The sequence below is a fragment of the Strix aluco genome, chromosome 1, assembly GCF_031877795.1.
Source record: "Strix aluco isolate bStrAlu1 chromosome 1, bStrAlu1.hap1, whole genome shotgun sequence".
Taxonomy (NCBI): domain Eukaryota; kingdom Metazoa; phylum Chordata; class Aves; order Strigiformes; family Strigidae; genus Strix; species Strix aluco.
In genome coordinates this window covers 20423816-20451062 of record NC_133931.1, presented here as the reverse complement: position 1 = coordinate 20451062, position 27247 = coordinate 20423816, and the positions used below count along the sequence as shown (strand labels likewise).

At 38.0% G+C, this 27247-nt stretch overlaps 1 protein-coding gene across 1 annotated transcript in view; it reads right to left on the bottom strand.

Moving 5' to 3' along the window:
• Window positions 1–13101: 13101 nt before the first annotated feature.
• Window positions 13102–27247, bottom strand: part of ANGPT1 (angiopoietin 1) — a 171573-nt gene continuing 157427 nt past the window's right edge. The window contains exons 8-9 of the mRNA XM_074846774.1: window positions 25697–25827; window positions 13102–15504 (exon numbers count right to left, since the gene is read on the bottom strand). Of these exons, the coding sequence (XP_074702875.1) occupies window positions 15344–15504; window positions 25697–25827 (292 nt within the window). The 3' untranslated portion in view covers window positions 13102–15343. The remainder of the gene's footprint in view (window positions 15505–25696; window positions 25828–27247) is intronic.

The following is a 27247-nucleotide window of genomic DNA, read 5'->3' as shown; positions in this document are numbered from 1 at the left end:
AACTTGGCTTCAGTCATACTGCTCTAATGACTTAATTGTTATTTAGAACAAATCAAAGTCTTCTCAAAACTAAAAATGAATTCCTTGGATACTCCAGAGATTTATATACACATTGGATCATATTATCTACAATTCTTGCAATAATCATTTTATGTCTGTCTATAAACACAGAGCAGATGCAGGTTCCCCCTCCTCTTAATGCCCTCATGTATCCAGCATCAGGAGAGGCTGCCTTAGCATGCAGTCCATTTGCATAACTTTCTGTCCAGCAGATTTCATACTGCTTTACTACCCCATTCAGGAGTTGGCCTTATGTTCAACCAAAGGTGGTGAGAAATTCAGTGCATTGTCTAGACGATAGAAAACACCAGAACTTTGTTTTGTGGAATGGATCTCTTTTTTTTGTTGAATGAAAGGGCAGACCTTCAGGAGGCTATGGTGAGACTTGTACTTTCCTTAATTATGACAAATTTCATTTCCATGAGAGCTACTTAATTGAAAGTGTGTTTGGAATCAGGCCAGAGGCAAAAGCAAAAGTAGTTATACCTTGCACCATCTGGAAATGGAAGAGGATTCCTGCTACTTTTCATACTTTTACGTGTCATCTTGAGAGCTTCAGGATGCAGAGTAGAAAGTTGACTGCACCTTTATGGATTGCACAAGTTTTAATTGCTTTCAAGCCGTGTATTATTTTTGGAGGGACTTGAGGAAAATAGTGGTTTTCCTTTGGATGTTACTAAAAAAACATATACAACAAAGAATACTCAATTTCCCCACAAGATTCTGTACAAGACACTTGATCACAGTAAGGAGTACCTCCTCTGCTCAGCTTATCACTTCTAGCTTTATGCAGTTATGATTCTAGTAGAGTTGGATCTTTTGTTAGACATGAATTATAGAGAATTTAAAACAGGAATACACTTTCAGACACTTAATCATGCTTTTATGTTACCTAAAATATAGAAGGGAGGAGCAGGAAAGGCAAATTTTCCCACAATTTTTTTTCAGAAAGCCAATAGTTATTGTTTCCTATTTAAAGTTAATTGTTGATTTCCTTAGTGGAATTTGGGGGTAGAAAAGGAGGAGTCAGTAAAAAAGCAGAATTCTTCCACTCTAATACTAAAATATGTGGACCTTTCATTGGAAACCCAACCACTTCATTCCAAGTTTTTCAGTAAAACCACAAATATTTCCAAAAAGAAATCCCCCTCCTCTAAATATTTCTTCTTAATATCAAATCTTCTGTGAAAATTCTCATTTTGTAGAAACAGACTAGCATGTTTTTGATCTCTGGTTGTAGTGGAAAGACTTTTCACTTCCAATTTTTTGAAGCATCTTGGTTAATCACATCATTTACCTTTTTTAAACTTGGAAACTTTACAAACCAAATCTAGAATAAGTGTCAGATACATCAATTGTTTATAAGGTAATAATACTTCATTATATCATAAAAATTTTATATATAGGTCAAGCCCTCTTGAAGTATGCCTCAAAGAAAACACTTTGGAGAAAGCTAATCAGTGTAGGCTATCAACATTCCAGGTGTTAATATCAACCAAACTAAAGAACAATTTAGCTACTATAACAAGGAATAATGGATAGGAAGAAATATTCTTTAAAACTTGGTACAAAGCTACATCTGAACATAAAAATACCCATGGATTCTGCAGCCATACTCTTCTATTCACAGAAATTATTTGCAATACAAACTACTAGAGATGGAAAAAATAACATGTAATTTTCAACTGTGGTGTATGAATCCACTTTTATTTTATATCCTACTTTATGCATATATGCTGAGTATTGCCAAACCAATAGACAATCAGTTCACAAAAGTTTAATTCCCTTTTCTTCTATAAGTAATAAGCTTTCTAGAAAAAAATTAAGTGAATAAGAAAGCACAGCCTGACACAACAGAACAGAATTCTGCTGATAAGATTTCTGACACTCAGGAATTAAAGAAAGTTAATTGCTATTGTTTAATTTTGTCCTATTTGAAAGGAAATAATTTTGAAGAGTCAAGACAAAAATTAAGATTATTCAGCTAAAGGATGAAGCAGTTGAGAAATAATTGAAGTTAGAATTACTTTGCACTGTCTCCTGAGAAATAGTTTGTATATATTGTCACATATATTTTCTGTACATAAAGACATGCATGGGAAATACGTTTGTATGTAAGAGACCGCTACCCAAATATGGTATTAGTTATTGTAGGCCACACACAACACCTCTCCACTGAAGTAACTCTTCACCACCAGCAATGATTCAGTTGACCTTTGATTAAACACAGGAATTTGAACTATGGAAAGGTCTGAAACCTGACACAGTCCTTTGACACCTCAGTGTCTGTCATTAAAGATAATCCTACATTAGGTACTGCTTTCTGAAAATAGAATTAAACTATGGTTTTCGATCTTAACCCTTCAATATTACAGATGTAACCCTGCTGTGTTAGGAGACTTCCTGAATTACTGCTTCTCCTTTCAAGTCCGTGTGCTTGTGAAGGAGCATTGAGGGGAGCACAGGGGCCAGCAAACATAAACTGGGCAGCTCTGTCACCAGCAAATGAAGTGACTGTCTGGGTCATAGTGATCGCTGGACCACAAAAAAACCCCAGGACTTGAAAGTCTGACCATGCCCCATCCTTCCTTCGCTTTTTCATACTTCATATAAAGTGAGACACTGAATCAGAAAGACAGACATGTTGCTTGTTGTGGATTTTTTAATCTTTTCTTTGTCTGAGCATCACCAATGCCATGCTGACATTAACTCATCTCTGTGGAGATTGTGCTCCATTCTTTGCTGTGATTTCTGCTAGTAGGACCTCCTTGTGATGGAGGCTCTGGGATGATTTGAGAGGCTAGCACTCTTAGACATGCTTTTACTCCGTTTTAAACTGCTACTTTTTTCTCCTCTTCCTCAAGTCTGTTTATCCATGTTGCTAAGAAGACCTCAGTGGGAATCTCCTGAATCTCAGCCTGCTGTTCTTTTCCTCCGTGCAACCTTAAGCACTGGCAAACAGTGACATGGTTTCATTTTGTTGTGTCTCACCTGGATATACAAAATAAAATACAGAAGTCAGAGGAGTACAACTCAGCAGCAGATTTTCACTGGAAAATAATGTGTGGGGATCCAAAGTTCATAGCCTATGAAATATGAGAAAGTCTTTGGATTTATACTGTTTTTGAGAAATTGTCTATCAGTTTTTGGGGTAGGTTGTGCACTGCAGCAGAGCTGGAATAAGCAGGGTCCTGGCTGAGAATAGTCCAGGCACTGACTGTCCTGCAGAGACAGCTCCTACACACCTAATCACCAGCAATGCTGTTGGGGAGCAGGACATCACCCCACAAAGGGACTGATCTTGGAATTATGGCAATAGTCTGACCTGAGCAAAGCAAACCCTGGCTGGCAGCAGAAGACTTCTCTTGAAGCTAAACATGAACACTGACCAAACTCCACAGGTGACAGTGCCCTCCCCAGTCCTCTCCAACCCACCTTTCCAAGCAACTGACAGTTACATGACTTTTAAAGAGAAAACTTTTCTTTTTTCTTTTTCCCCAGCAGAAGCTTGTCAATCTGCCTTGTCAACCTGTACCCTCTTAGCATTGCACACAGGATGTTCCTATACCCCAGCTACTCACAGTAAACTGAAAAAGGGAAAGAAGTGGCTTTATGCTCTTTTCTTTTAGCTCCATGATATATGGGCATGGAGCCCATGAAGGACAGTTTGGACCTTGACAAGTCTTCAAGTGGAACCTACTTAACTTTGTCCCAAGAGACTGTAGTGCAACTGCAGTTTCCTAAAAGACCATCTTGCATGTCTCTCTCTAGTTAAATCTCTGGTTCCTCTTCACAGGTGTCATATGAAAGACCAGTCAGAAAGTTTCGAAATTATTAGTTACAACAGGGCTGTTGAAAGTTTCAGTATGAATGAGCTGTTTTAGGATCATGTCCATATTAACATTTTTAAAGCATTTCCACATGCACATTCTAGAAGGAAAAAAAAAAAAAAAAAGACAATCTAAGGAAGCTTCATTTTAAAGCTGATCAGTGCAAACAAGGAAAGACAGCAAAGGCTGAAAAGAGTCCCTCAGGGATGTGGCCTTTACGGAAGGAGGAAGGTGAAATCTTACTCTTGTCAGTGAAATTTGTTTCAGAGTACCAAAGAGAGCGTTGCATTTTGGCAGGGTCCTGCTGTTTAAGTATTAGTGCTCTTTATTGTGCAATCGTTGTTTCTGATAACAATGTGCAGAACACTAACTGTTATCTCACTAACTGAGATAAATACTTTAGTATGCATCGAGTAACCTGATATTTCCTGGTAGAATACCAAGTTTATCCCATTCACGACACTAATCTCATAATTCACTCACTGAGCACTAAAGATTTCTCTTACAAATTAAATGTGTTTGATAATCCATTCAGTGTTTTGACATAGTACGTTGCTGTTCATGTTCCTTCCTGGATAACAGTTTAATATGGTTATTTGCAGATGCCAGCAGGAGAGTCAGACAGGTGCATACATCAATAGAATTTCTCCATGTTGCCACTGATGATGCAGGAACCTGGTGGACTCCAAAGTCTTTGTTTTCCCCACCTTGCTATTTTATGCAAAAGCCTCGTTGAGTGTTGTTTCTGACAAAGAGAACACAGAAAAAAATAATGCCAACTAGCCTAGGACAATGTTTCATTTTGTTTTGTTTTAATTTACATTATGTTCCAGATTAAAGGCCACAAATTCAGGATCCATTTTGATAGACACTAAACTTGCTCCAAAGTTCTAGGAGCTGAAGACATCAAGAGACACAGTGTTAAAACCTGCAGAAAAGGTATGGCCAGGATGATAATCAGTCCCTATTGAAGCAGCTTGACTGTCCATGCAATCACAAATGTTAGTACTTCAAAAGGCCTTACATTGACTTTATTATCTATCTTCCCCTGCCTTTAGTAGGAGTAGAATTGCTGTGCATTAGGACATTCATTTTCTCTTATTCACTAGGTGTGACATGTTCTGAAAGTACTGGTCCCTGGATGTGCTCTTACAGGGTAGACAGTTGGAAAATATCCTATTTGAGAAATTTGTGGCATTAAGTACAAAGCTGGGTTCTCCACAACAGGGTGACACTAAGACTTTTTATAAGTCAACAGACATGTAGAACCACATCCTCAAAACATTTCAGTGTCTAACTCATAAGTGGAAATGTCTACATAGACACAGACGTGTGAAATAACAATGCTGATTTGGGCCCCTTCAGGTATATATTAGTGATTCTGAGAAAAGCTGTTTGAGTTAGTGTGGGATGTGGTGCCTGAGCTTCCTCATGGCGAGAGTTTCATCCGACCCAAAGAAGACGCGGAGTGGAGGAAGGACATTAGTCTCATTTTCACCATGGGACCCTAAGCTCCCTGGTCGTGTGCAGAGCAGATGAAAACTGAACTGCAGTTCCAGGGCACAGCTGCCATTTTTCATAGCCTTTCAGCCATTAAACTTCCATTCAAACCACTGCTTTTTCTCACTGTACATGCTCTGTAAGCTTACATTTCTTTACAGCTGAGGTGCTCAGACTGGGCTCTTCACTGCATGTGTAGCAGTGCCAGCTCCTCCATGCTGTACCACAGGCACCCTGTAAAACTGAATGTGGAGACAGAGCACCTCCTGGCAGCCATGAGCAGTTTGTCCATTGTGCTTGTGACCCACGGATAACCAAATTGCTTCTGGTTTTGTTTCATCTGTGTTCATTTTCATTTGTTCAGAGTTGCTAAGTTCACAGCTTTTGAAACACAAAGTGGGCAAAAGGGAACAAACAACTGGATTTTTCCAGCTTTCTAAATATTGATTAACTTCTGGTTTCTGTAAGAAAATGACATGGAGTCCTAGTAATATCTAAGGTTATCTGTGGCCTTGTGACCTGTGAATCATAACCTCAGTGCGACTCTGGTTTGAACACTGGTAAGTGAAAGGTCAGAGAAAGGAGATAGCTTATGCATGGCAACAGGATTAGCAGTTTTGGCTGCTCTGAAGATATTAATTTGAACCATCTTATGGCCAATATCACTCAGGTGTACTTATGAGAAAAAAAGGAGTTCTTGAACTCTTGAAAAGACACAGTATTTTTTGTATCGCTAAATATGATTCCAGAGTAAATAAAGGCACCAAACTGAGATGATTAGTTGGGGAGTTAAAAATATAAAATTATAAGGATATATTTTCATTTCCTGATGAATTATTCCTCATGAGTCAAAAACCCTATTGCAATGTGATTCTTGGACCATCCAATAAAACCAGTGTGTGAGAGAATAATTAAAGACTTGCAGGATAATACATTATGCATAAGTTGGCTAAATTTAGGTTGGAAGAACAAACTGAATTCTTGCATTTACAACTTCTGAGCATTTGTCTATTTGACTATTTCAATGTATTTGTTTTAAATATAGTTCAGATCCCATCTTGAAGTATAGCTTTCTTTTCTTTCCTTCTTTCTTAGGCCTCCTGACATGTGCTCCATATACATATCCCCGGTCTAGTCAAATTGTAGTAAATACAACATTTATTATAGTTTTGTGTGATTTCTCCTTTCTTCATCACCTATGTTTTTTTGGAGCAACTTTTTACTGTGTAAATATCATTATTTTCCTTGGGGAAGTTCTATACTGCTATAAAACCCATGTATTTTTAATCCATTTGGGATAAACTGAAATCAGTGGGAATTCAGTAGTTTTAAAACTGAAAGCATGTAGCTAAATGTAGACATAACTTTGACCCTCCATGCCGGATGTCCTAACCATTTTTACTAGTCACTTCAGTTTCCTTTTTCTAGACCTTTCATTGCATATTTAGTTGATGCTGGTGACTAAGTGATCTTCGGAAAAGTTGCTTTTTGAACCACAGGTGGCAGCAGACAGCAGAAACTTCAGAAATAAGGGCTCCTGTGCATTCCGGAGTGAGCTGAGATGGCAGGGACAGCTTTCTTTGTCGTGGGATGAGTTTATAATTTTCTCTACACATCCAGTCGCTATTTAAACTAAATGTTTTATATATTTACATTATACCTAATTGTACTGAAATAAGCATTTTGGCTTTTTTTCCTCTGAGTATTTACATGTATAAAATGTTAACCTCAGCAGGTTAGTGACCTTCTAAATCTCCTTTGAGGTCCAGCATTATTCATTGAGTTGCAGCAGCATCATTTAATCTATTTTAGATTATATCAAACTGGGGCAGCTTTTCTGATCTAGTCTTTGGGCTGTGGGGCAGCTCACTGTGGCCTAAAAAGAGATTCAGGAGATGCTGGTGTCATGCAAACTTGCACAGGTCACACAATGGAAAAGGAGTGACAGAGAGGCTGGTTCCTGCCTAAACCTCTGTCAGTCACAGTCACAGGGGTAAATATTCCATCTCTTCATCTTACACCGTTGGGTACTCAAAACTGCTCTTGCTTATAAATTTAACAACACAAAGTCCAATGTATTTATTATTGTCTTTTCCCAAAGCTTTGAAACTCTAAATAAACACCAAAGTTTTTGTAATATGCTGAAGGCAAGTGAATGACACTAGGCATATCTCCATCTACTTGTTGACTATCTGTCTCCTTCTGTGGTAAAACTAGGATTAGTTTCTTAACCTAATAAACAGAATAAATCAGTGGAAAAGCCTTTGACTAATAAAGCTGCTCTTAAAAAATACTGACACATAGTTGTATCATCTTTGGCTTGTGACCAGTCAGTCAAAAGCCAGCACCTTCATTTCACAGGGGCTACTTTACTGTGTGCATAGTCTGGAGGTGTGCAGAGACATCACCTTGTTAGAAAGTGCAGCCACAGCGGATCCTGGGCCATGCTTTTCTCCACTCTTGGGCCAGGGAACTATTCCAGAAGAAATGGGTAGGAGGGAAGCTGGGGGGCTTGATGACTCCCTGATTACCTGGACTAGGATACAGATAGCCCTGATGTGACTTTCAGCCAGAAAGATTTGGGCAGCTGTTAGTCAGTGAACAGGGATGGGCCAGAATTTGTAGGACTCAGGACCTGCACCTAGGTTGATCCAGGCAGTTCCTGGTTTTGTTTTTTGTTTGGTTTTTTTTGTTTTTTTTCTGGAGAGATATTCCCTGCAAGGGCTGAAAGAAACCTTTCAAAAATGACAGTATTGGTGCTTGGCAGTGCAATAGTCACTCCACATGAAGGCAGAGCAGAGGATTGGAGACAAGAACCACGCATGAGTCCAGGAAGAGAATTTTGCCTGGGGGTTTTACAGAACAAACAGCACTAAGTGAAGCTATCAAAGAGAGATTAAATAATCATCTCTGGTGGATGAAAGATGAACTTCAAAGCAGAATCTTTTAAATAAAAAAACAAAACAAAACAAAACAAAACCCAAAAGTTTTGCTTCAAAAAAAGAAAAGTAAAACATATATTCAGGAGTTCTGCTCCATTACTCAAAAGAAAACAAACCAGTGGTTCGACAATGCAGCTGAGTGAGATCAGGTCTGAGATTTGCAGTTTCCTTTAGAGCAGACAATGATTCTAAATATAAGCATGAGAGGGATGCAAAAGGATGGAGATCCACATCTTTTAGTGGAAGAATAAATATTATCCAAAGCTGATTTATCTGCTGGTGGATTCTTGTCTCATACTAAAAGCATGAACTGTTTCTCAGACAGAATGTCACCAAAAATTCCTCCAAGAAGGAGCTGCTTTTTAAGTATTGCTTTAGATTTTACCAGATGACAGTGTATCTCCATTACATTATAAACATTAAATAAAAGCAGAAAGTAAAATGGCCACACTGTTCCTTTTAGACTTTGGGGAATTAATTGGATACTAATTCTCCTCTAATAAATATATTAACAGATTCCTCTGCCTAATTCTTCATTTTCCTCCTTTTCCTCTGCTTTCATCTTTGTCATTTCTTCATACTCTTTTTGTCAGACTGACTTCTTTCTTTTGCTGACCTTGCCTTCGGTTTACTAACCTGATTCCTTTGCATTCTTAGCTATATTATCCTATAACAGCTGTTTTCTCACTCTTTCTCAACTTTTTCTTACCCATCTCAGTGTATCAAGATTCACCAATTTTCGTTTTCCTTGTTTCAGAATTTTTTCCCCTCCTTTTCCTACTGGGCTGAAGCAGATGGCTGAGTTACTCTTCTGGAGTACTGTTAGGTCTCCTAGGGTTGACTTGGTAAAACATCCATTTTCTGTTTAAGTAGAAAGAAGATCTTCTGTGTGCCTATTTTTCCTCCATGGCCTTGCAAAGCAAATGACAGTCAAGAAAGGTTCCTTCCCCAAGTTTTGGCATAGACTGACTTTGCTCTCCCCATAGGTGATGTTGTGGTTGTGAACACAAACATCTACAGGTCTTTGGTCTTCAGTTAAATGTGGTGCTTGCTTTCCTGTGACTACTTCCAGGGAACAGAAGGCAAACATTGCCAGCAGTTTAAAAGCAGGCACACGGACACTATTAAAGTGAGAGAAAGGTGAGAATCGAAATGAGAGAAAGAAAATTTATGGTAACACTTTGGGGCTCAAGATTCTCGCTGATAAAACACAGGACTGGTGCCTAGGCCTTCATTTAATATATCAGTGGATTTGGGGGGTCATATTTACAGTATATTACCCATTCTTTAATTTTCTTTAATTGAACTCACTGGCTCAGAAAGCTGCACAGATCATTTATATGGAGAATAAGGTCTGCTCCCAACTGAAATTTTAACTAGTAGAAGAATAAAGGCTCTAATTTCAAAAGATTTTGAATGGGCATAGGTTCTATTTCATTATCAGTACTTAAAATTTACACAACAGAATACAACATTTTCTAAAAGAACTCTACCATTTTAAAGGACTTGCTACAGAGCTATCCTGACACAACCACAAACAGCATGTCTTCTCAAAGATCCATACTAAATTGCTCCCTGTGCAACAAAACAAACAGACAAACAAACATCCCAAAGCATACAAAATCAAATGAGACCCATAGATTCCTGCTCATATGAGCAGGAGCCAGGGAGAGGGGGGTTTGGACTCTCCTGGAGGAGAAGATAGTTCATGCACTGTGTGACAGATGTGGCACAGGAAATATGGACCTGCTGTGTCTCACAGGTAATCCTTTCCCTTCAACTCTTCCCTATCTGTCTGTCTTTTCCCTTTCTTCATTACAGTCCCATATCCCTGTCTTCTCTCTTTCGTGCTCTTGCTCCCTTACCTTCCACGTGCTGTCTGTTAATCCTCCCTTCCTGCTAGTACTTGCACTTTTTATTTATTTCATTTTTGGTGCTTTCTGGATTATATCTTTTTGGCCTGAGGTTACAGTTCCTCTAGATAAAATTCAAAAAGGTCATTTTGTTTTGCTGTGGCAAGCTTTCTTCAGGCATACGGATTTGTGTGCACTCGTGTATATGCACACTACAGGTCAGAGTCAGGCAACACCTGCAGCATCAGCTGTAGTCAGGAGTTACTGCCTCCCTCCTCAAGCTGTCCAGCTCATGTGAAAGCTGGTAGGTAGGAATGCCTTCTGGCACAACTTCAACACAATCTGGTTGTAAATTAAGCTTGATTTTACCTAGAGAGTTAAACTGTTGTTGTGATTGCATTTTCAGTTTTCTTCTTCCCAAAGGAGAAGTGAGTGCTGTGCCAATCCCAAACGAGGTTGTTTGAGCTGGTCAGAGCTGTGGTTTGAGCTGCAGGTCTGCAGAGAAGAAAGTTGATATTATAGCTGGAAGGGTTCTTTAAGGAACTGTGTCTTGGGAACCTGTTGTACAGATGTAGATGACTTGCCTACTTAATAGGCCAGTACTGGATGCTACAGCACTTAGAAAAGTTTTCATTTAGATTACATCCCCAGCCTTAGAAGATATTAAAAATGAAGGATCTATATGCTATGGAAAACATATCTATTGATTTGTGAAAATTTGGTGTATTTTTTTTTTATAAAACAGAAAGAAATTTATCTGTGAAGGGTAAATAGTACAGTTACTATCATCAATGAACACTGACTATTTTTCAGTATCTTTCAATGCAAGCAACATTTTAATATAAATGAAGTCCAGAAAGACCATTTCTACTAATTGTAACTCTTCAATTGATGCAGTACATACATGTTTAACTGAAGGAGCAGAATGTGCTTTTATGTATGTAGTTCCTCACAGCTTTAGTGCTGATTTAAAAAGCTAGGTTTGTCCAAATGAACACAACAAAGAAGTCCAATTCAGCAAAAATTCCTGAGAAAATTAGGATCAATTGACTACAAAGAGATGTTAAAACTGATCCCTGTAGTGTTAAAAGGCATACAAATGGAGTAAGAGGCATTTCTGGCTTAGAGATCAATGGAGATTTGTCACTGCCTGCAACACGATCAAATAGATGATAGAAGAACACATCATAACGCAAGAGAAACAAGCATCACACTTCAATTTGTATCTTTCCATGTGGAATTCAAGAAATAGTTTATTTTAAAGATTGATAGAGAGTTGTACAATTTGAACTTAAAATAAGAATCACAGAATCTTCTAGGTTGGAAAAGACCTTGAAGATCATCCAGTCCAACCATTAACCTAACACTGACTGTTCTCAACAACACCATATCCCTCAGTGCTATGTCAATGTGACTCTTAAACACCTCCAGGGATGGGGACTCCACCACTGCTCTGGGCAGCCCATTCTAATGCCTAACAACCCGTTCTGGAAAGAAATGCTTCCTAATATCTAGTCTAAACCTTCTCTGGTGCAACTTGAGGCCATTACCTCTTGTCCTATCGCTTGTTACTTGGTTAAAGAGACTCATCCCCAGCTCTCTGCAACCTCCTTTCAGGTAGTTGTAGAGGGCAATGAGGTCTCCCCTCAGCCTCCTCTTCTCCAGACTAAACACCCCCAGTTCCCTCAGCCGCTCCTCGTACGACATGTGCTCCAGACCCTTCACCAGCTTCGTTGCCTTTCTTTGGACACGCTCGAGTAATTCAATGTCCTTTTTGTAGTGAGGGGCCCAAAACTGAACACAGGAATCGAGGTGCGGCCTCACCAGTGCCGAGTACAGGGGTAAGATCACTTCCCTGTCCCTGCTGGCCACGCTATTTCTGATGCAAACCAGGATACCATTGGCCTTCTTGGCCACCTGGGCACACTGCTGGCTCATGTTCAGCCGGCTGTCAATCAACACCCCCAGGTCCCTCTCTGACTGGCAGCTCTCCAGCCACTCCTCCCCAAGCCTGTAGCACTGCTGGGGGTTGTTGTGGCCAAAGTGCAGAACCCGGCATTTGGCCTTATTGAAACTCCTCCAGTTGGCCTTAGCCCATCGCTCCAGCCTGTCCAGATCTCTCTGCAGAGCCTCCCTACCCTCGAGCAGATCAACACTCCCACCCAACTTGGTGTCTTCTCCAAATTTACTGAGGGTGCACTCGATCCCCTCATCTACATCATCAGTAAAGATGTTAAACAGGAGTGGCCCCAAAACCGAGCCCTGGGGGACACCACTCGTGACCGGCTGCCAACTGGATTTAACTCCATTCACCACAACTCTTTGGGCCCGGCCATCCAGCCAGTTTTTTTACCCAGCGAAGCATGTGCCCATCCAAGCCTCAAGCAGCCAGTTTTTTCAGGAGAATGTTGTGGGAAACGGCGTCAAAGGCCTTACTAAAGTCAAGGTAGACAACATCCACAGCCTTTTCCTCACCCAATAAGCGGGTCGCCCTGTCGTAGAAGGAGATCAGGTTTGTCAAGCAGGACCCGCCTTTCATAAACCCATGCTGACTGGGCCTGATCATCAGGTTGTCCAGCATGTGCTCTATGATGGTACTCAGGATGAGCTGCTCCATCAGCTTCCCGGGCAGCGACGTCAAGCTGACAGGCCTGTAATTTCCTGGATCATCCTTCCGACCCTTCTTTAATATATTAAGAAATATAGTCTCACGATTTTAGTCAAGGAAATTGAATAAAAAACACTGAAATATGTGTTTGAAAGTTTAGAAATATTAATTTCTGGACAAACTCTAGATTCCCTTTCTAGACTTTATGTAAATTTATTAATATTTATTACAAAGAGCGATGGTGGCTTGTAAAATGTTGTCAGCCTGTCACAGAAAGGTATACTTAAAGTAAAGCAAATCACGGACCCTGCAATTTTAAAAAATGTTTTATTATAAAGGATAGGAAACCAAATCCACATTTTTTTCAAACCCAGATAAATAAACAGTAAATATCATGCTTTTGATTTTAAATGTGTTTTTTCTTTTGCAATAGGATCTGCAATAATCACATTCCTAACTTGGAGACCTGCAAAAATATATCTTTTGAGAATATGGAGGAAGATGGACCACATATTTTGCACATAAATGAAAACCATTTGAAAAAACTGCTGGAAACTGAGACAAAACAGCTCTGTGAAGAAACTGCTGAGTACGGAGTAGCTTGGTAACTTACTCAACAGAAAACAGCAAATTAACCCTCAGGCAAGATTATTTCAAATATATATATAAATATATACAAATACACAAAACAAAAGATCTTCCCACTTAAAAACAAACAAATACCAAATTGTAACAAAAACAGAGAACCCTGTGGGGCCTTGTGATCTTTAAGAAGGGATGTTTAAAAAAATCATTTCTATTCCATAGAAATAAACTGCTAAAGGGGGAAAAAAAAAAACCCAAAACAAAACAAAAAAAACCCCAAACCAAAACAAAAAAACCAAACAGTTACTCTAGTATCGTCATCCTTTAAAAAAGATTCAGATCTTTGTTTTGCCTGATCTCAGGAGCAGTTTAATCAATGAAACAAAGCAAGAAACAGACAAGTAAAAAACTCACCACACGCAGATTTTGCATGTCATGTTGGTCCCAATTTAATTGATGAGAATGTTACTTTTTATTTCAGTGGGAACAGGGTAAAATTTCTCATTTTATATATAACAGAAGTAGGATGACTGCAAGCTGCTTTCCCAAATGGACTTTATTCATATGACTAAATCATGAGGGGCTGTAAAGGGAAAGAGTTGTTTCTACACCCTCATGGGACACCCAGCTACTTTGTTGCTTGTTATTATAGGCACTTTATCCTTTCCAATAGTTGAATTGTACATCTTGCCCCATATTTCTGCAACATTTTAATATAACAAAATTACTTTTTAGCAACCTGTAAACAGTCTTCTAAAGTTCTTTTAATATTTATATCCTTCTGAGGCTTTGCACCTTTTGAATAGGGTCAGGGCTGCCTGTACAAGTTAAGCGACCATTACAGGAAATATAAACATGCTATTTACAACTTCACAATTCTTTATTTTCTATACAGTTCTGATGAGTATTTTTTATAGTTGTAGCCTAAGCACTGTGTAGAACTGGCATGCTTCTGATATTCACAAAAATGTAATAAAAAAGTAAAATAATTAATGATAAATTGCGCACATGCAAGGATACTGTAAAATGAATCCATTGCCTTAAGCTATGCATTTATGTAATTTTTATATACCCTAACAGTTTGCTTTCCTGTGTATTTTTGATTGAAATATTCCATGCAAAATCCCATGTTTTCTTTAGGATAATATTTCACATTCTTTAAACCTTCCATTAATTTTTCTACATGACATTCAGACTGCTTTTAATGAAAGGGGAAAACCTCAAAACACAGCTACTTTTGTTATCACACTATAAATCCTAGCTCAGAGATTATGCCAATTACCTGATTTACCTCTACAGAGCAACTGAAGAATTTATGCTTATTACCCTTATCATTCTTGCTATGTTTGACTCAGTCTATTTATGAGAAACATGTCCTTAAAGGATTTAATGAAAAATAATATTAACACAAACTGTTTGACTCCAGGATTAACATAAATCCATCCACCACTCAAATGCAGTTCATTTAAGAGAAACAATATTTCGAGTGGTCACCTTTAATGCTTTAAGATGAGTTTTAATAAAGGTGTCTCTGTAATCCTTTTTCATGTGTATAATGTTGACATTTCACTGCTGAATAACATTCTACTCAATAGACGGTGGTTAATACATTTCAGTTCTTCAAATTCAGATGCTGTTGCTGAATAACCTGGTGTGGTTTTGCATCTTTTATTAAAAAAGACATTCACTGACAAGCACCAGCTTTGGACAGAATAACCAGATCCAGTTGTTCTCCGGAAAATCATAGCAGCCACCTTCATCTAAACGAAGCCTCCCCCAGTCATCAGAACACGGGGTGACTGTTGGGGAGTTTTTGTGGGTTATGGAGTGATAATGAAGTGACTTTGCATCATCCCTACATGTTGCTTTCAAGAAGTCCTTCACCTTTTACCTTCAGACTGTGATAGTGGTGCTGCTGAGGGCAGTGTTGTCCTGACTTGTTCTGGGATCCACTGCTGAATACCTTTAAAAATCCAAGGGCCGAATCATCATGGTGGTGGAGTGCAAGGAGTAGCTGGGGCCTTTGAAGTAATGCCACTTGATGCCATTGAGCTTTCCATGGTTTTGCCCAGCTGTGTAGAACATCCCATTGAGATTGGAGGGGCCGCAGGCATCGAACCACCACCCTGAAACCATTAAGAGAAACAATTAAACTGCAAGAGCACTAAGCATTTTTATTTTGTGCCTGATTAGCCAATTCTGCTATTTCTAGGCTCATAAATACTCCTGGGGTGTGTGTGTTTGAGGGGTTATTTTCATGTTTTCCTTTTTTGCTCTTTTTGTGCCATTCTGTAGCTAGCGGTGCTGGAGAATGCACACATATTTACAGTGCTGGAAAAGTGCTTCAGTCCTAACTCATTCTGGTTTTATATGCACTATGTGAAGCAAGAGCAAGAACAGTAAAGACGAATTAACTCCTTTGCATGTTTAGACAGTATCACAGTTCACCCATCTCATGTAAACCTCAAAAAAAGACTATAATTCATAAGTATTATGCATAATTTCACTTGTTTGGTTATTCTGAGTATAAGCATGATTTCATTTTATTTACAGTCCTTTTCTGTTGCTTTAACTGTGATTGTTCAATTGCTCACAGTTTGCTTTTGCTCTCAGGTTAGATGTTCTTAGCAAATGTGTTATGAGTGTGATGGTGTTGCCCTGTTATAATAATTACAATATTGTAGTAATAATCAGTTTTCAGAATGGTGTACAAGGAGACAGTTAGACTGTTTCTTTAAGACTTACATTAAACTTATAGGAAAGACTCAGCAAATGAATAGAAGGACTAAGTGGAGAAGACAATTCTAACACTGTAAGACACTGACAGTCAGAATACCTGTGTGCATGGATAGATGATTTAGATGATTACCTGAGTGTGTATGCATTTAGGTGACAGTATGGCCAACTTCAATTAAGGTATATATTCATTGCACATACAGTTTGGGCCAGAACAGTGACATTTAATCTTTAATCTTATTATTTAGAATGTGAAAACCTGTATTAAATCATGAGCCTCTTAATCTTGATCTTGAAATATGCCAAATGCTTTCAGGTCAACAATGTCAGGTGGGTCCTCACTCAGATCCATTTAAGATTTGTTCACTTCTCTGCAAAGCCTCTGAGCAAGTTCCCACCTGGTGCTTAGAAAACTGACAAATGAACATTTATATTTTTTTTTTTTTTAGAAAAGGGGTTTGTAGGCACTTTATTTACATGTCTACAGCTAGCAGAAAATTACTAGTTATCTATCACTGACTACAAAAATATATCAAAAATTTTACTGATTGATATCAAAGTTGGGCTTAAAAAGTTGCTAACTGCCTTTTCTGTCCCCCTACCCTGCCTGCTCTTTCCCAGCAAGATGCAGCTTCCTACACATTAACCCTTTGAACTCTGTGTGCAATTGCATATATTTTATTCTACTGAAAAGACAGAGCAATAAATGTCTTGCCCAGATACTTGTGATTCTAGTTCACTGCTCCAGCAGCTGCATTGTAAGACTGTTCTGAAAAGTGAGGTGACACAGATTTAGAAAAATCACAGAGCTTCTCTTTCTGAGGGCAAACCAGCAATTTGGTTTACAGAATGGCCCTGTGAACAGTTGTGTTGGCATAACTGAAGGAGTCGTAAACTGAGAAGTTAGGATAAAAAAGAAGTATAACAACTCAGGAACTTCTCAACCTGAGTTTTCTGCCAAAGAAAATGCATGTAGAGCCATACCTCCACCTTTATGAGTGCTCTGTTAACATAGCACTAAAAATAAAACAAAAAATATTTAGCAAGTACTTGTGAATATTACTAAAAATGGCAGAGATTTTGCTATCATTTGTATGAACGCAGAAAATTCAAACCTGGTAGAAGGACAGGTTTTGTTGCAAAGTGTATGAAAAAAGAGGGACTTCACCTTTAGACTTCTGCGGTGAAGATATATATATGTCTTTAATCAATGAAGAAAATGGAGTCAGTGGTGAAAAACAATGTGAATCTTCAGATCTATTTTAAATTGTTGGTTTAAGATGAAATTAATCAGTCAACTCTCTTGTCTACATCTCCAAGATCTTTTCTTGTTAAGGTGAATTTTAGATTGCCATGGGAGTTAGAGTTTTAAGGAACACTCCAAACAACATGAAACTTGGCAAGATTACAGAACACAAACTGACAAAGATAAACTAGGTGACATGCTGACTCCACTGAAAGTGGTGGGAGTTTTGCTGTATATCATGATGGGAATAGAATTTTCTCTCCAACACCTTACAGGATATCTACGTAATGTAACAGAAAGATGCTTAGTTCAGACTGAGAAAGGCAGAATGAATGCCCAGACTGCAAAGAGCTAATATTCCCAATGTCAAAAACGTATTAACCTCAATGGCTAGGAGCCTATTTGTTAGAAAGATTGCTGCTGCTTTTTTTTTTTTTTTTTTTCATGATAAGGCCTATGGCTTTATGAATCTTTAGCACAGGTTTTATGCATCTTTCCATGTACTATGGTTTACTGAATATTTTCCTTCAGGTATGAAGGCAAATGAGATCATAAAGATCAAGTGGTGGTTTTTGCTTTTTGGTGGTTAAATGCCACTTTATTTTAAAAAGTTATTTCAGCCTCCACATCACAGCATTGTAACCTTCCCAGGACACCCTGCAAACCTTTTTCAAGAACCACTAGTAGTAGTGAACTGATCATCTAGGGTCCGGCTACTGAATTTGCAGGTGTCACTGTGGACTGAAATGCAGAATTTTAAATTTTCAGTGAGTTTCCCACTTTGACTTCTGGAAATTGAATTAAACTGTAAGAATCTCCTTTTAGACAATGTGCACTGCCCTAGTGAATCCTCCAGTTTCATCATATTCAGTGGTTAGCCTTTTATCTACCTATAATGAATGCATTGTATGAGGGTATTTTAAACTATACCTTACTACTACTGATATGATATTGACTGTGATTAGTCTTCAGATCCAGTGTTTACTCTGTCTTTTGTATTCAGATCCATGTAATTTATATTTCTAGTCTTGTAAAGTAATTTCTTAGATTTTGGATAATAGTGTGCTTTTTTCAGAAGTAACACTTCATAATGAAATCTTGAGGGAAGAATTTATGCCAGATAAATTCTGGCAAGCTTCTATTTTGATACAATTGACCTCCCTTTGATTACAATGTTATACCTAAGGGGGCAATAACCAAAGAAAGAGAAAGCCATACAGCTGATATTTTACTGTAACCATAGTATAATCTTGTAGAAACTTAAGACAATGTTAAACAAAGAAAATCTAATCCTCATTGTTCAAAGCTGGAACACAGATGTAGCTGGGTTCTGTTTATGGTGTTGGGATGAAGACATAGCAAGCTGTGCTAGTTACCATTTCATTTTAAAGGAACAGCAATAGATGCATTAATGGTCTTTTCCGGGAGAAAGTTTTCAGCAGTGCCCTACAAAATCTATGTTAAAAATGAAATGAGTCAAAGAATTGCAAAATTTTATAAAACTTTTGTGAGGACCTGCTCAAATATCACATCATACATTTCTTCTAAATAGGTACTTCTTTCAAAATGTGTTTTAATAAGCATCTTTTTTAATACTATACTGTTCTTGTTAGTGACACTGTATGCTTATTTTAAGATGTTTCCTAATGTTACATTGAAATGTTGGGTTTAATTTCTCTCTGTCTTTCTTTTTTAAGTATTTTTTTTTTCTTTATATGGTTCTTTCTCTCCATTCTCCCTTGCAGTCCCCATAGGGCCTCAGATTATCACATGACTTCCTACTGCATGTTACAACACCAAAATACACATCTTTGAATGGATGCGAATGTTTTTTCAGACACCTTATATATTGGGGGAAAGAGGAATGGAAGAATTACTTTCTTGGTATCTATAAGGAAGTGGGGGAACATAAACCAGAGGTTTCTGAAAGAGATACCTGCAGCACTGCCATTGCGGAAAACACCAAATAAAGCAGCTCCAGAGCTGTGAGACAGTCTGACCCAAGGAAAGACTCCAGTAGCTAGATGTTGGCTTATTCTTGGAGTTCACAGGATTTTCCTCCCATGAAGAATCTTGTTTATTTTTAACTACAAGGTAGTGGCTTTCCCAAATTACTATCAAGTCTTCTCTGAATGGCAGTAAGACTTTAAGCTCAGACATAACTTTTTGCAATGATTTCCATGGGATATTTGAATCATGCATAAGAAACATAAGGGTGGTCATTATGAGAAATAATAATAGAAACAAGATTTTAAAGTTACTAATGAAGTGGTAAAGAGGAGGTTTTCATGAGAAGGTTAAGAAAGATTTTATTCAGAAACACAGGTAGTTTCTTCAAGTTGTTGTGATCATGAAATCACTAATTGCTTATTTGAATGGAGAGTAGTTCAGTCTTTTGAGGTTAGTCCACCTCTAATAATTTGTATAGTCCAAACAGCACTACCATCTCTGTATGCAGTAAAAATTCTTGGGTCATAAAGTATATTGTCCAAACAGAAAATAATTTAGATATTACATTGATAAGTTGTTTCAAAGTTCAGCTATACAAATAAACATGAATCCTCACTGTAGACAGCTGTTCTTCTGAAGCAGTTAAAACATGCTCACGCTTTATGGGTTGTTATGCTTTGGTCTTTAATTAGTGTTGCTGCTGCCTCTGGGAAGTTGTTAAATTTCATGTCAGCTCTTTTCATTAAATAAATCATCAAGCCACCTATCACCAAATAGTTCAGCTCCACAGATCTGCTTGTACTATATCTTTGGCCAAATATGAATGTATATTGAGATAATTTCCACAGATTCTTGCAAAAAGCTACCTAATAAAGGAGCAATGCTCAAATGAGTAATGATAATACAAGAAAAAAACACAGCCATCTTTTGTAATGGTTTTCTGAAGTCACAAGTATAATTTTTATATGATAGAACCTTTTTTGTCAAAAGCAACATTAAAAAGGCTTTTGTATGCCAAAGCTAACAGCTTTCCTTTTTTGGCTTGTTGTATAAATTGTAAATAAACATGTATGTATGTATGTAAAATTCTTTGTTAGTAACCTAGTGCTCATCAATTCACGAGTGCACTGTAAATCTAGCATGCATTGGGAACTTGCTAATGATCACTCAGGTTTAATGAGAGGTTCTTAGTTGCCTTTTACATACTAAAAGAATAGGTGTCTAAACCCTGCACATTTGATGGCAGACACTTTCTTCACTCATCTGTCTCTGTTCTCCCTCCTGAGTACACTGAATGCCTTCAAATGTAGTAAGATCAATACAAACCATTCAATAAGGTCCAAAGTATGTTTGGACAGTATATTTGTATGGGTTTATGGGATAAATGGATTCTATGAAAAAACAATATTTATTTCTAGCCCTCTGGGTTTGTACATAAAATATAGTGCATTGTCAACAAAACTAATAAGAACAATTTCTGTTGCAAAAATATTGAAATAGTTTTCATTATTCAAAATACATAACAATTTATTTTATGAAAGATTTCAACGTTTCTGAAATTCTGTACTTTAAAGTTAGATGGCAATACTTAGGCTCTGTTTGACTTTGCATTGGTAACTTCTCAGCTAGAAGACTGGGTGCAGTTTTGGATAACACCTCAAGCTATATGTGGATCCACTGGACAGAGTCCAGAAGAGTGAATCTAAGAGGAAAGATTTAGGATTGTTTAGTTCAGAATTCAAAAGACAGATTGTCAGCAATCTCAAATTCATAAAAAAGCTGCTGAAAAAAGCAGCTTTTCAAAGGAATGCAAAGGAATGGTCTCTTCTTTCCAGTGATGGAGGGTAGGACAAGATGGAACACACTTAAATTATCATAGAATTAGTTTAGTCAACAAGTAAAGATTTCTTATATTAAGTGTAGCCAAACTCAGTAACAGATTATATTATGAGAATAAATCTCTATCATTACAAATATTGAAGATGAATAGAAATACAGAAATAAATAGGTAGAGTCTGTCTTAGAAAAGGATTAAATGACCTTTGGAAGTCATTTCCAGGCCTATGTTCTTTTATTCGTTAAGAGTATTGTATTGACCTGACTATCACTTAGCAATTGATACTTGACATTCTGAAGGTTAAATCAGAATTTAGCTGTCAGGATATAAGATGAAAAGGCATTAGCTTTTCATATCAACTGGGTAACACAGTCCTTTATATATGGACCTTTTTATGAGGTAAAAATAACATGAAACTTGCAGACTGGTGACCATGTTCCAATCTTCTGAATATATCAACAGAATAATTTTTAAGTTAGTCACTTATGGGTGTTCTCCTAATACTTTATGACTATTTTCCATACTTAACCCTGATAAACATAGCAATACAATGATGATTGCTGAGTGCTGAGTAATCATGTGTTTAATGAAATATTTATAATATTTCTAGCATAAGTCAAATAATATTCCAATTGTTTCTTATCTGCATGGTGGTTTTATTTTTCTATCAAAATGTTAGGCAGTATAAATGATACTTCATAAATGCTGTTTTGTAAGTAACTTCTTTATGAAAGCAACAATATGTATAAAACCTAAACACTGATGCTTTCTTATGTAAGTAGATGTATATCCAGGGGTTCAAGTTGGATACTTTTAAGTGTGCTGAGGTTTCTACTTTCAAAGTTTTTGTTTCCAACGAAATATAAGAGGATCTCTGTTTTTTTTTCTAATTGGATAACGTACATATAGTCTCTCACTTAATAGATGACAAATCTATTGAGTATTACTAAATACATGGGAACTGTCTCTGAATCGGGAAGCCCCTGAGATGCAAAAGATACTGGGAAAACACTCAGGTGAAGTATCATTTATCTGAATTGCTCTTATGCCCATACTGAGGCATCTACTGCTGACTGCTTTCAGAGATAGGAGACTGTGAGTGGATGAACCTCTGCTTCCAGTAAAATAAAAAACTTTATGCTGTTTCAATACTAGCAAGACATCTAGAAAGTCTTCCCACCACTTTGTCAAACTATTTCAGGGATCAGAACTTTAGCAATGTTCTCGCTTATGACCTGAAGCAAGGTAAATCCTGTCTGAACACCTCAGACGGCAGCCAACGCAAGATAAAGCAAATCACCTTAAGATTCTTTCACTATGGGACAAGGTACCATAAGTCACTTTCCAGTGACTGAAAACAATTGCACAAACAGTTCCTGGGTCTCAGCTGACCGGTGGTATTCTGGCAGGATGCTGTGCCTTGGCTTTGTGTCCATGAGTCTGATCCAGATACGTTAAGTGCACTTCTATTGGAAAACTATCTTGGGCAGTGCTTCATTCTGGTGACAGTCTGCTACATTTTAGGTGTTGTTTCTTGCAAAAAGCTGTGTATGTAGCTCACTGGGGTACCCTTCAGAATAATGCTCGAAATGATATGGGGATACAACATTTTGTTCTGTTTACTGACCTGAGATATTGTACCAATTTTTAATAGGCATTTTCATAATATAAAAATTTTTACTATTTTGCCAGAAGTTAAGTTTAAATGAAGACATTATTTGAATAAATATGTTTTGCCTCCTTTTAAAGTAAACCAAGCATCCTTAGTTTAAATTTTCCTATGCACAAAAAAGCAGCTAAACATTTAACTACCATGTAAAGTTCACAGCGACTAAAAATCCAGCTCATTCATGTACTTTTGAAGCCATTGCCTAAAATCAACATTAAGATAGACTCAAGTAGCATAACATGGCTCTTGAAAAGACAAGAAACACACAGAGAGAAATCTGTGTAAGGCTACTGTATTATTCTCCCACTATTTAATTTCTTATTCTGGGGAAGAGGGAGGAGAGAAAGGAGGAGAGAGAATAATAGTTTTTATATAAACCAAATAAAAGTGACAACTCATAAGATCACAGAGAGAAATGTGTGTTTTCCTTACATTTTTATTTTCAGCCTTGACTATAACCATATCAGTCTTGAGCTTCAGCTTATCTCAGCCTTTATTCCTGACATAAATATATTCAGTTCACCTCATAGAGATAACAGACTCACCCAAACTGTCAAGATAGCTAGAAACCTGCCTGTAGATTTCATATCATTCATCATTAAAGAGCTCTCTGTGAAGTTGCCAACACTAACAGAGTCTGATATCTTTGGGGAAAAAAAAAGAGTTTTTCCAAAATCTGTTATCATTGCTACTTTTCTTAATTAGTCTTTGTCTGCGGTACAAAACTGAAATCTACTCACTAAACAAATGTTTTGGTATTTAATTCAATTTCTGATATTTCTCAAGGAATGAGAAAGTAATTTCAAAGAGCAAAGCATGGCAGATTGTTTGAGGAGAACTTTAACATGATTAAAGTCTTTCTCTTCTTGAAGAACTACAGTTTACTCAGTGATGTACAGCCTATCTCCAGAAGACCAGTACTCAGAGTCTTTTGGACTAGACTCAACTATCTCCAAAGGCTATCTACATCTCTTCTTACTCTGCAGTGATTTGTTCTATTTGCGGTTTCCTCAGCCTTTGGTAATTCTGTCCCTTCCTCCTTATTCCTTTCATTTGCTACCAGTGTATTCCAATATGTGTTTTTCCTGTTGATTTACAGGACTGCTGCAGCAAAATATATGTGAACCTTGTGGAATGGTTGTTCAACAGCAGGCTGACCTTAGTGGGGCATTGACCTACCATAGAAGTCAGGGCAGAAAAATAAACAAAGCCCTCGGCTCCCTGAATTAACCTCTGCTCCCACGTATTTTCCAGACAGGTTGAATACATGAATGAGTCTGTACTTCAGCACAGACACAACTCACATTTAGGAGCTTCTCACTAGATTCTGGTCTGGCCTAGAAGTAAGACACTTTAATTTAGCATGGTCTCTAAAGTGAAAGGTCAAAAGTTTTAATTAAAATAAACTATTGACTTCTTATCTGTTATCTGTCTCCAGAACTACCTAGTTAGCTTTTTTTTTTTATAGAAATCAAAAGGTAGTGTCTGATCACCTGTCTACTGGAAGAAGTTTCCCTTGTTGACTTTTAATAAGATATGACTAGAGGAGGTTAGGAAAGTTTGAAAAAATGTGTCCTTAAAGACTTTCCCAACTGGGTCATTTCCAATTCACAAAAGAGAATGAGGAGCTAGGTTGTGCATTTGATATAATTTGCAGTGATGGGAACCCATTTTCTGTTAGCATATAGCTTTAGAGGCTCATATAAGCCTGAATGTGGCCTAAGCTGGATTCAGAGTGCCAGTAACCACAAATAATATCAGTTTAGCAGTTTGATCCAAAATTCTGAATAATTTATATGCTATAGGATATTTTCCAGGAAAGTTAGAAATCACTGAGGGAGAGTCTCTGAAGAAAATCAGATGTGAAGATAAGGGCCTGTCTTGGTCATACAGTCAATGAACCAAAGAATCCCGGTTTAAGCTTTCTGCTTTAATGTGGTGTCCTAGAGATAAAGACAAGCTTGCCCATATAGGGACTAACAATAAGCATCATTTGTCAGAGAAAGTTCTCATTCCTGTGCAGAGTTTTAGGTGTCAGTACAGGGAGGTAATCTCAGATATTCCTCCTCTGCACTGGAGGGAACAAGTATCAGTCATATACACTATACTTGCTGGTAGTCAGATTGACCTGGTGCTTTAAACTGTCCCAGTAAACTTCTCTGTGCTCTCCTCTACCTTGACTCTTGTTTCTTACCTTCTGCAACTCGAATCATCTCACTAAGGATACTGTTTTAAATCTTCCAGAACGCCTAAGTGCCACAATTTGAACAGGGGGTTGCATGTCTAGTCTTTCACAGGTGAGTGAATTAGCCATTACATTAACTATGTCTATAACTATACACGTATATATGTATTATGCTTATATAATACAGAAAGTTGAATCATTATAATTATTTCAATAACAGAATCACACCCTAAATGAAAGAGATAACATATCGCAAGTCCAGATTCTGATTGTTTTTAAACTTTACCTTCTATTATCTATTTCCCTGCATTTTCTCTCTTCTTTTCGTGGCTGATTTTCCCAGTTCTCACAAAGTTCTTCTCCCCTTGTTCATCTCTTAGCTTATTCTCTCTTACTTTGCCTTTCTTGCCTTGACAATAATACTAACATACTTTCACCCTTGACATTGCTGCAACAGCTTCAGTGCAGAAGTATATTGACTGCATCTCTGAATAATCCCTTCCCTGCTGATAGGAATCTTGAGGTATTGGCACTACCACAATATATATACAGAAAAGAGTAGGAGCAATAATAATAAAAGTAATTTTCACATGGTACTTACACATCCATGAATGCAACTTCATTCATGCTTTCGTGAGGAAAACAGAGTATATTTCTGTTGATATACCACATATTTTCAGAGTTGTTGCACTCACCTCCAGTCAACATGAGAGCACATTTACACATGCAGTTGTCATTGTCAGCATCTTTTGTACTGAATTCAGCACCATGTAAGATCAGGCTACTCTGTTTCCCAGCCGTTCCGCTGTGACCTTTTAGATAAAGCCTGAAAGAAGCAACAGAAAACAACCAGTGTCACCAAAAAGAAAAATAAAAGATCCAGATCTCTTTCCACATCAGATTTGCCTTGTATGACATGCACTCAGAAAATTCAGAAATGTCTTGTGTTTTGGCTCAGCCTCTGATATTTCAGGTGTAAACTCGGGACATTCAGGGTTTCTCAATGTATCTGTAGTAGCACATTGTCCCTGCCCCAGAGCAGAACTGAGCATAAGGAATCTGTACTGGAAAATGCAATAAAGTGGAGAGAGTCAGAGACAAAGAAGAGAATGCAGAGAGGTGCTCAGAAATCTGGAATACACTGACAGAATAATTGAGTATTTGAGTAGCTGGTCTGTGCTGTACTGTGGCACAGAAACAGCACTCCCAGTTAACAGCAGCCATGTTATTAATCCCTGGGTTTGAAAGAGGATTTCAGCAGTTTCAGAATTTTTAATTCCACCAGTTACAGTACAAGCCAGCAACCCAGTTCTGCCAAAGCTGTCTCTGAGTGATGAATGGAAAATAACTTAAAGTTCAAGCCACAAAAGTCTGCATGATTTGCAATGCTAAATACCCCTTTTCTTAAGGAGTCTTGTCAACTAGTTGAAACCACAATCATAAGCTAGGAGCCTGAGCCCAGCTCCAGCAAGTAACAGAGCGTTTGTGGTGCTTAGTGCTGTAATGCCCAAAGCCAAGTGTGCCAGCTGCAGGGATGCTGAACGGAGTACCTGTGTCCCAGCAAGGAAACACTGGGGCCTGGGCACGTCTGACCTGAGTTCACAATTGCAGGGACATGCACAAGAAAATGCTGAAGAGGGAAGGGGAAGGGGAAGGGGAAGGGGAAGGGGAAGGGGAAGGGGAAGGGGAAGGGGAAGGGGAAGGGGAAGGTTGCACACAATGGTTTCTGATCAGTACATTCTTGTTTTTTCATAAAACTTTGCTGGAAGAGGAAGGTATCCTTTGCCATAATAGCTTCATATTCAGGAAGGAGGAGACAGGATCTCAGTGTCTACTCGAGAAATATGAAGCTATAATCCCTACATCCCAGGAGCAAGCCCTAGCCACTGGAGCAAGAGAGAGGGGCAGGAGCATCCCTCACCTGTCTCACTGAAGCTCTACAGGCAGGTATACATGAGCCACAGGGCTAACCAAGAATATGATTTGGTATCTAGTGGGATAGACTTCTCCACTGAAGAGAAGGTGAGAAACATCTGTTCTGTTTCTTCTAGGGTTATTGAAGAGAGGCAAGTATATCTTTTAAATATCAAATGTAAAATGCATAAGGACCCATGGGAGCAGAAGCAGGATTTAAATGTGTAAAGCAGGAGAGATGCCTCTTTCTCTCTGGGATTTGCAGTGCAGAGTGCTATCCTAGAAAATGCCTTCCCAACTTCTCCCACAAACACAGCAAAAAAGGAGAGCAG